Here is a 10410-nt window from a genome sequence, read left to right as displayed (position 1 = left end):
TCATTCCACATTTCTAAGATTCGGAGGAAAGCTTTGACCCCAGACCCCAGCCTAGGTCCCTGGGAGGGGCTGCTGTGCCCCATAGGGAGCTGAGGTGGGCCCAAGCAGCGCCCCGAAGAGCTGCAGCAAACGATGTGCTCCGGGCACACCGAGCTTCCTCCAGCCTGGCCGCAGGGCTGCAGCCAGCACAGACTTCAGAACCGTTCAGATTGGAAAAGACCTCCAAGATCCCTCAGTCCAAGCCCAACTCATCCCACCATGACCCCAAACAGAACCATAGAGTCATTAAGGTTGAAAGAGACCTCCAAGGTCATCCAGTCCAACCCAAACTCACCACTTATCATGACCCTAAATACAACCATAGAGTCATTAAGACTGGAGAAGACTTCCAAGATCCCCCAGTCCAACCCCAACCCATCACCACCACGACCTTTAATAGAACCATAAAATCACTAAGGTTGGAGAAGACCTCCAAAGTCATCCAGTCCAACCAAAAATCCACCTCCACCATGACCCAAAATAGAACCATAGAGTCACTAAGGCTGGAGAAGATTTTCAAGATCTCCAAGCCCAACCCCCAACTCATCCCCACGACAACCCTAAATAGAACTGCAGAGTCACTGAGGTTGGAAGAGACCTTCAAGATCCCCCAGATCAAGTCCAACCCACCCTACCATGATCCTAAATAGAACCATAGAATCATTAAGGTCAGAAGAGACCTTCAAGATCCTCCAGTCCAAACCCAACCCCTCCCTACTGTGACCTTAAAGAGATCCACAGAATCATTAAGGTTGGAAGAGACCTCCAAGTTCCCCAACTCCAACCCTAACCCACCCCACCATGACCCTAAATAGAACCATGGAATCACTCAGGGTGGAAGAGACCTCCAAGACCCCCAACCCATCGCACTGACTGTGTCCCCAGGTACCACGTCTCCCTGCTTACTGAATGCCTCTAGGGATGGTGACCCCCACCACCTCCCTGGTCAGCCAGTTCTGACACTCGACCACCGTCCCCAGCCCTCCCCTTTCAAGCAGGGGGTCCCGACCACCCCCCTGGGATGGGTCACACCACCCCTTACCGAGCACGGTGAAACACCGAAGGACCTCCGTGTGGTTTTTGACGGCCAGGGGCACAGCCGGGTCAGCGGGAGCACAGATCTGGAGGATTAATGGTGGGCTCATGGGAGGTGGGGCGGGTGGGGTGACAGCATCCCCAACGTGGGCACCGAGTGGTGCTCCCCACCCGCCAAGCACGAGGTGGGGGTAGGGCAGCACCTCCCGGGGGGCAGAGGGGGGCTCACCGGGGGCCCAATGCCTTCCACTGTGCCCCCTGCCCCCTCTCCAGAATGAGTCGACCCATCCAGGTGCAACCCAAGCAATTAACGCACCTGGTTTTGGGGGGGAGGACACGACAGCGGGGGATCCCAACAGAGCCCGGGAGCTGTGAGCGCGCTGCCCCACGTCCCGCCCCCGCTGCCCTCCATCCCTACCTGGGGGTGCAGGGTGCCCAGCAGCGCGTCCAGCTGCACGTCCAGGCTGCGGCTGCCGATGTCGACAGAGGCTTCCAGGATCTGACAGAGGCTCTGGAACCGGAGGGAGAACGTTGGGAATCCGCACCCGGAAGGAGGGTCCCCTCCCCGGCGCTGCAGGAGGGGACCAGAGCCAGGGGGCCGGAAGGGGGGGGAGGGCTGAAGCCCACCCCTCAGCTCCCACCGCCGGGGACAACCACATGGAGCAGGCAGACGGGATCGTGCACGGAAAGGGCCCGGTGTCGGGACGAGGCGTTCTCGGGGTGACACGTTCCCGCGGCATTTCCCGTCGCTTCCCCCCTGGCCCCGTTCTGCCCCGTGCTCACCTTGGAGATGTAGAAGGTCTCCGTGTGCTTCTTGTAGAGGGAGAGGACGGCCGGGATCAGTTTCGGGAGCTGCTCCTCCAGCTTCTCGCCGGGCATCAGGTAGCTCATGGCTCCCAGCGCCTCCACCACCGCCAGCCGGAGCTTCAGGGGATAACAGGGGATAATGAGCGTTAACGAGGGCAGGGCGGATCCTGCCAGGACAGGCTGAGAGGCACGGCACAAGCACGGAATAAGAGAACCCGTAACTTTGGCCCTTAAAGAGCAGCAACCCCAACCCCAACCCCAACCCACCCCACTGTGACCCTAATTAGAATCATAGAGTCGTTAAGGTTGGAAGAAACCTCCAAGATACCGCAGTCCAACCCCAACCCTCCCCCATCATGACCCTAAATAGAATCACGGAGTCATTAAGGTTGGAAGACACCTCCAGGATGACCCAGTCCAACCTAACCCACCCCCATCGTGATCCTAAACAGACCAACAGAACCATTAAGGTTGGAAGAGACCTCCAGGATTACCCAGCCCAACCCCAAACCACCCCAGCGCAACCCTAATTAGAACCATAGTGTCATTAAGGTTGGAAGGGAGCTCCAAAATTCCCAAGTCCAACCCCAACCCATCCCACCATAACCCTAAACAGAAATTCAGAATCATTTGGGTTGGAGAAGACCTCCAAGATCATCCAGTCCAACCCCAATCCACCCCCACCACGATCCTAAGTAGAACCATAGAGTCATTAAGGTCAGAAGAGACCTCCAGGATCACCAAGTCCACTCCCAACCCATCCCCATCGTGATCCAAAACAGAACCACAGAATCATTATGGTTGGAAAAGACCCTCTAGATCCCCCAGTCCAACCTGAACACATCTCACCATGACCCTAAATAGAACCATAGAGTCCTTAAAGTTGGAGAAGACCCCTAGGATCCTCCGCTCCAACCCAACTCCATCGTTACTCGAAACAGATCCATAAAGTCATTAAGGCTGGAAGAGATCTCCAAGACCCCCAACCCAACACCAACCCATCCCCACGGTTCTGCAACACCTCCAGGGACTGTGACCCCACCACCACCTGGGCAGCCCATGCTAGGGCCCAACTGCTATTTTGGGGATGAAATTGTTCCTAATTTCCCCCTCTTCACCCTCCCCCACACCTCCCACGCCCGCACCTTGGGCTCCCGGTGCTGCAGCCAGCTGTTGAAGAGCACCTCGTAGGCGCTGAAGATCTCGTTGCAGAAGGTGTCCTTCCTGACCGTGGGGTCAGGGGCCTGGTCCAGGTTGGCCACGTACTCCTGGATGCTCTCGCTGAAGTGCTGCAGAGCTGCAAAACAGAGCGTGGGGTCGGGTTACTCCACGGGTACCTCGAGGGGCAGCGCGTGTTGGGTGAGTTGGGTGCTTAAAGATCATAGAACTGGGGAACGGTTGGATTGGAAGGGTCCTGAAAGGTCATAGAGCCATGGGATGGATGGGTTGGAAGGGTCCTGGAAGGTCATGGATGCACGGAAAAGGGTGAGAAGGTCCACGGAGGTCATAGAGCCATGCAACAATTGAATGGGTTGAGTTGGAAAGGTCCTTAAAGATCAAAGGATCCTAGAAGGAGTGGGTTGGGTTGGAATGCATTTCCCTTCCTATCGCTGAGTGCACTGCTGGTCTTCTCCAGCTGCAGCACCCTTTGCACCATCAGAACTCCCCAGGTGCTGCCCCACCGGGTTCTGATGCCCCACGGCACTCAGCCCCCCCGCCTCTTTGCTGCTTGCCTCCCGGCCACCAGAGTGGGGCTATGGCAGAGGATGGGGCAGTGGCACAGGGGTGGACAGGGAACAGGTAGAACCCAAAAGTGGGGAGACTGGGGTCAGACGTGGGGGAATCCTTCACCCAGAGGTGGTGGAGCTCCGGCACTGCTGCCCGGAGCTGGGGGTGCCCCATCCCTGGAGCCTGAGCTGGGGGGGGGAGGGCAGCCAGCCCACGGCAGGGGTGGGGCTAGGGGGGCCCTTCCAACCCAAGCAGTCTGTGATTCTATGATCTGTAAGGACCCTTTCAACCCAACCCGTTCTATCACTCCATGGCTCCGTGATCTTCAAGGACTCTCCCAACCCAATCCATCCCATGGCTCTACGATCTTTAAGGTCCCTTCCAACACAACCAATCCATGGCTCCATAATCTTCATGGACTCTTCCAACCCATTTTAAGCTTCTATGACCTTTAAGAACCCTCCCAGCTCAACCATCTCACAGCTCTATCGTTTTCAAAGACCCTTCCAACTCAACCATGCCGTAGCTCTGTGATCTTTAAGGTCTCTTCCAAGGCAACCGTTCTGTTTTCTACCATCTTTAAGGACCCTTCCATTCCAATTATTCCATGACTCTCTGGCCTTTCAGGACCCTTCCAACCCACCCATCCCATGGCTCTATGGTCTTTAAGGACTCTTCCAAGGCAACCGTTCTGTCTTCTACCATTTTTAAGGACCCTTCCAATCCAATTATTCCATGACTCTCTGGCCTTTCAGGACCCTTCCAACCCACCCATCCCATGGCTCCATGATGCACAGGAACACCTCCAGCTCCATCAGGTGCTCTGAGCCCCGTCCCATGACCTGGAACGCCTCCAGGGTCGGAGCACCACCACCCCCTGCACAGTTTGTGTCAGTCAAAACCTTTTTCCTGTCATCTAATCTCAACCTCCCCTCTTCTAGAGTGAAATTCTTTGTCCTGTGATCTGACGGTTCCATCTCTCCTAGAGCCACCCCTGCCCTGGGACGCCCAGGAGCACTGCTCCCTCTCTCTTCCCTACCCAGGAAGTGCCCCAAATCTCCCCCAGCTCCCCCCCACATCCCCGCCGTCTCGAGAGAAGCCGAGCAGCCTTACCGTAGCAGAAGACAGACTTCATGTGGTCCTGCTTGGCCATCCCCAGCATGGGCAGCATCGTCCCCAGGATGGAGTTGAGGAACGGCACCATCCCGAACACTGTGGGAGGAAACCCACAGCTGTGGTTGTGCCCCACACCTGGAGGTGCCNTCATTCCACATTTCTAAGATTCGGAGGAAAGCTTTGACCCCAGACCCCAGCCTAGGTCCCTGGGAGGGGCTGCTGTGCCCCATAGGGAGCTGAGGTGGGCCCAAGCAGCGCCCCGAAGAGCTGCAGCAAACGATGTGCTCCGGGCACACCGAGCTTCCTCCAGCCTGGCCGCAGGGCTGCAGCCAGCACAGACTTCAGAACCGTTCAGATTGGAAAAGACCTCCAAGATCCCTCAGTCCAAGCCCAACTCATCCCACCATGACCCCAAACAGAACCATAGAGTCATTAAGGTTGAAAGAGACCTCCAAGGTCATCCAGTCCAACCCAAACTCACCACTTATCATGACCCTAAATACAACCATAGAGTCATTAAGACTGGAGAAGACTTCCAAGATCCCCCAGTCCAACCCCAACCCATCACCACCACGACCTTTAATAGAACCATAAAATCACTAAGGTTGGAGAAGACCTCCAAAGTCATCCAGTCCAACCAAAAATCCACCTCCACCATGACCCAAAATAGAACCATAGAGTCACTAAGGCTGGAGAAGATTTTCAAGATCTCCAAGCCCAACCCCCAACTCATCCCCACGACAACCCTAAATAGAACTGCAGAGTCACTGAGGTTGGAAGAGACCTTCAAGATCCCCCAGATCAAGTCCAACCCACCCTACCATGATCCTAAATAGAACCATAGAATCATTAAGGTCAGAAGAGACCTTCAAGATCCTCCAGTCCAAACCCAACCCCTCCCTACTGTGACCTTAAAGAGATCCACAGAATCATTAAGGTTGGAAGAGACCTCCAAGTTCCCCAACTCCAACCCTAACCCACCCCACCATGACCCTAAATAGAACCATGGAATCACTCAGGGTGGAAGAGACCTCCAAGACCCCCAACCCATCGCACTGACTGTGTCCCCAGGTACCACGTCTCCCTGCTTACTGAATGCCTCTAGGGATGGTGACCCCCACCACCTCCCTGGTCAGCCAGTTCTGACACTCGACCACCGTCCCCAGCCCTCCCCTTTCAAGCAGGGGGTCCCGACCACCCCCCTGGGATGGGTCACACCACCCCTTACCGAGCACGGTGAAACACCGAAGGACCTCCGTGTGGTTTTTGACGGCCAGGGGCACAGCCGGGTCAGCGGGAGCACAGATCTGGAGGATTAATGGTGGGCTCATGGGAGGTGGGGCGGGTGGGGTGACAGCATCCCCAACGTGGGCACCGAGTGGTGCTCCCCACCCGCCAAGCACGAGGTGGGGGTAGGGCAGCACCTCCCGGGGGGCAGAGGGGGGCTCACCGGGGGCCCAATGCCTTCCACTGTGCCCCCTGCCCCCTCTCCAGAATGAGTCGACCCATCCAGGTGCAACCCAAGCAATTAACGCACCTGGTTTTGGGGGGGAGGACACGACAGCGGGGGATCCCAACAGAGCCCGGGAGCTGTGAGCGCGCTGCCCCACGTCCCGCCCCCGCTGCCCTCCATCCCTACCTGGGGGTGCAGGGTGCCCAGCAGCGCGTCCAGCTGCACGTCCAGGCTGCGGCTGCCGATGTCGACAGAGGCTTCCAGGATCTGACAGAGGCTCTGGAACCGGAGGGAGAACGTTGGGAATCCGCACCCGGAAGGAGGGTCCCCTCCCCGGCGCTGCAGGAGGGGACCAGAGCCAGGGGGCCGGAAGGGGGGGGAGGGCTGAAGCCCACCCCTCAGCTCCCACCGCCGGGGACAACCACATGGAGCAGGCAGACGGGATCGTGCACGGAAAGGGCCCGGTGTCGGGACGAGGCGTTCTCGGGGTGACACGTTCCCGCGGCATTTCCCGTCGCTTCCCCCCTGGCCCCGTTCTGCCCCGTGCTCACCTTGGAGATGTAGAAGGTCTCCGTGTGCTTCTTGTAGAGGGAGAGGACGGCCGGGATCAGTTTCGGGAGCTGCTCCTCCAGCTTCTCGCCGGGCATCAGGTAGCTCATGGCTCCCAGCGCCTCCACCACCGCCAGCCGGAGCTTCAGGGGATAACAGGGGATAATGAGCGTTAACGAGGGCAGGGCGGATCCTGCCAGGACAGGCTGAGAGGCACGGCACAAGCACGGAATAAGAGAACCCGTAACTTTGGCCCTTAAAGAGCAGCAACCCCAACCCCAACCCCAACCCACCCCACTGTGACCCTAATTAGAATCATAGAGTCGTTAAGGTTGGAAGAAACCTCCAAGATACCGCAGTCCAACCCCAACCCTCCCCCATCATGACCCTAAATAGAATCACGGAGTCATTAAGGTTGGAAGACACCTCCAGGATGACCCAGTCCAACCTAACCCACCCCCATCGTGATCCTAAACAGACCAACAGAACCATTAAGGTTGGAAGAGACCTCCAGGATTACCCAGCCCAACCCCAAACCACCCCAGCGCAACCCTAATTAGAACCATAGTGTCATTAAGGTTGGAAGGGAGCTCCAAAATTCCCAAGTCCAACCCCAACCCATCCCACCATAACCCTAAACAGAAATTCAGAATCATTTGGGTTGGAGAAGACCTCCAAGATCATCCAGTCCAACCCCAATCCACCCCCACCACAACCCTAAATAGAACCATAGAGTCATTAAGGTCAGAAGAGACCTCCAGGATCACCAAGTCCACTCCCAACTCATCCCCACCATGACCCAAAACAGAACCACAGAATCATTACGGTTGGAAAAGACCCTCTAGATCCCCCAGTCCAAACCCAACCCATCCCACCATGACCCTAAATAGAACCATAAAGTCATTAAGGTTGGAGAAGACCCCTAGGACCCTCCGCTCCAACCCAACTCCATCGTTACTCTAAACAGATCCATAGAGTCATTAAGGTTGGAAGAGATCTCCAAGACCCCCAACCCAACACCAGCCCATCCCCACTGACCACATCCCCACGGTTCTGCAACACTTCCAGGGACATTGACCCCACCATCCCGCTGGGCAGCCCATGCTAGTGCCCAACTGCTATTTTTGGGACGAAATTGTTCCTAATTTCCCCATCTTCACCCTCCCCCCACGTCCCCAACGCCCGCACCTTGGGCTCCCGGTGCTGCAGCCAGCTGTTGAAGAGCACCTCGTAGGCGCTGAAGATCTCGTTGCAGAAGGTGTCCTTCCTGACCGTGGGGTCAGGGGCCTGGTCCAGGTTGGCCACGTACTCCTGGATGCTCTCGCTGAAGTGCTGCAGAGCTGCAAAACAGAGCGTGGGGTCGGGTTACTCCACGGGTACCTCGAGGGGCAGCGCGTGTTGGGTGAGTTGGGTGCTTAAAGATCATAGAACTGGGGAACGGTTGGATTGGAAGGGTCCTGAAAGGTCATAGAGCCATGGGATGGATGGGTTGGAAGGGTCCTGGAAGGTCATGGATGCACGGAAAAGGGTGAGAAGGTCCACGGAGGTCATAGAGCCATGCAACAATTGAATGGGTTGAGTTGGAAAGGTCCTTAAAGATCAAAGGATCCTAGAAGGAGTGGGTTGGGTTGGAATGCATTTCCCTTCCTATCGCTGAGTGCACTGCTGGTCTTCTCCAGCTGCAGCACCCTTTGCACCATCAGAACTCCCCAGGTGCTGCCCCACCGGGTTCTGATGCCCCACGGCACTCAGCCCCCCCGCCTCTTTGCTGCTTGCCTCCCGGCCACCAGAGTGGGGCTATGGCAGAGGATGGGGCAGTGGCACAGGGGTGGACAGGGAACAGGTAGAACCCAAAAGTGGGGAGACTGGGGTCAGACGTGGGGGAATCCTTCACCCAGAGGTGGTGGAGCTCCGGCACTGCTGCCCGGAGCTGGGGGTGCCCCATCCCTGGAGCCTGAGCTGGGGGGGGGAGGGCAGCCAGCCCACGGCAGGGGTGGGGCTAGGGGGGCCCTTCCAACCCAAGCAGTCTGTGATTCTATGATCTGTAAGGACCCTTTCAACCCAACCCGTTCTATCACTCCATGGCTCCGTGATCTTCAAGGACTCTCCCAACCCAATCCATCCCATGGCTCTACGATCTTTAAGGTCCCTTCCAACACAACCAATCCATGGCTCCATAATCTTCATGGACTCTTCCAACCCATTTTAAGCTTCTATGACCTTTAAGAACCCTCCCAGCTCAACCATCTCACAGCTCTATCGTTTTCAAAGACCCTTCCAACTCAACCATGCCGTAGCTCTGTGATCTTTAAGGTCTCTTCCAAGGCAACCGTTCTGTTTTCTACCATCTTTAAGGACCCTTCCATTCCAATTATTCCATGACTCTCTGGCCTTTCAGGACCCTTCCAACCCACCCATCCCATGGCTCTATGGTCTTTAAGGACTCTTCCAAGGCAACCGTTCTGTCTTCTACCATTTTTAAGGACCCTTCCAATCCAATTATTCCATGACTCTCTGGCCTTTCAGGACCCTTCCAACCCACCCATCCCATGGCTCCATGATGCACAGGAACACCTCCAGCTCCATCAGGTGCTCTGAGCCCCGTCCCATGACCTGGAACGCCTCCAGGGTCGGAGCACCACCACCCCCTGCACAGTTTGTGTCAGTCAAAACCTTTTTCCTGTCATCTAATCTCAACCTCCCCTCTTCTAGAGTGAAATTCTTTGTCCTGTGATCTGACGGTTCCATCTCTCCTAGAGCCACCCCTGCCCTGGGACGCCCAGGAGCACTGCTCCCTCTCTCTTCCCTACCCAGGAAGTGCCCCAAATCTCCCCCAGCTCCCCCCCACATCCCCGCCGTCTCGAGAGAAGCCGAGCAGCCTTACCGTAGCAGAAGACAGACTTCATGTGGTCCTGCTTGGCCATCCCCAGCATGGGCAGCATCGTCCCCAGGATGGAGTTGAGGAACGGCACCATCCCGAACACTGTGGGAGGAAACCCACAGCTGTGGTTGTGCCCCACACCTGGAGGTGCCCGAGGCCTTGGGTGGGGCCCTGGGCAGCCTGAGATGGTGGGGGGCAGCCAGCCCATGGCAGGGGTGGGGCTGGGGATCCCTTCCAACCCATCCTGTGGTTGGACGATCTTTAAGGACCCTTCCAACCCACCCACCCCATGACCCTATGATCTTCAAGGACCCCGTATACTGTGAGCACCCAGTGTTCACCCAATGCCAACCTAACGCTGATCCAATAGCAACCCAGCACCAACCCAATACCAACCCAACACCAAACCAATCCTAATCCAACACCAAACCAGCACCAACCCAACACCGAACCAACACCATCCCTGTGCCAATCTAATGCCAGCTCAATACCAATCCAATGCCAACCCAACACCAACTCAGTGCTGACCCAACACTGACAGAGCACCGACGAAACACCAACCCAACATCAATCCAGTGCCAACCCAATGCCGACCCAATGCCAATCTAGTGCCAACTCAGTGCCGACCCAACACCAATCTAATGCCAACCCAGCATTGAACCAATGTCTACCCAATGTCAACCCAACACCAACCTAGTGCCAACCCAATGCTGATCCAATATTAACCCAATGCCAAACCAACACCAACCCAACACCAACCCAGTGCCAACCCAACACCCATCCAATGCCGACCCAATGACAA

The 10410-nt window shown here is 56.7% G+C and overlaps 2 protein-coding genes across 2 annotated transcripts in view; both read right to left on the bottom strand.

Moving 5' to 3' along the window:
• Positions 1-10: 10 nt before the first annotated feature.
• Positions 11-4846, bottom strand: LOC110391475 (maestro heat-like repeat-containing protein family member 1). Its single transcript, XM_021383363.1, has 5 exons — positions 4723-4846; positions 3027-3178; positions 1858-1998; positions 1493-1585; positions 11-1160 (listed from the first exon to the last, which is right to left on the bottom strand). The coding sequence occupies exons 1-5, from the start codon at positions 4811-4813 to the stop codon at positions 942-944; spliced, it is 696 nt and encodes a 231-aa protein (XP_021239038.1). The 5' UTR covers positions 4814-4846; the 3' UTR covers positions 11-941.
• A 51-nt stretch (positions 4847-4897) lies between these two features.
• Positions 4898-10410, bottom strand: part of LOC110391474 (maestro heat-like repeat-containing protein family member 1) — a 24969-nt gene continuing 19456 nt past the window's right edge. Inside the window, exons 5-9 of the mRNA XM_021383362.1 lie at positions 9612-9710; positions 7916-8067; positions 6730-6870; positions 6365-6457; positions 4898-6032 (exon numbers count right to left, since the gene is read on the bottom strand). Coding sequence (XP_021239037.1) covers positions 5814-6032; positions 6365-6457; positions 6730-6870; positions 7916-8067; positions 9612-9710 — 704 coding nt within the window. The 3' untranslated portion in view covers positions 4898-5813. The remainder of the gene's footprint in view (positions 6033-6364; positions 6458-6729; positions 6871-7915; positions 8068-9611; positions 9711-10410) is intronic.

This window comes from Numida meleagris, unplaced genomic scaffold, assembly GCF_002078875.1.
Source record: "Numida meleagris isolate 19003 breed g44 Domestic line unplaced genomic scaffold, NumMel1.0 unplaced_Scaffold378, whole genome shotgun sequence".
Classification (NCBI taxonomy): domain Eukaryota; kingdom Metazoa; phylum Chordata; class Aves; order Galliformes; family Numididae; genus Numida; species Numida meleagris.
This window is presented reverse-complemented; position numbering and strand designations above follow the sequence as displayed.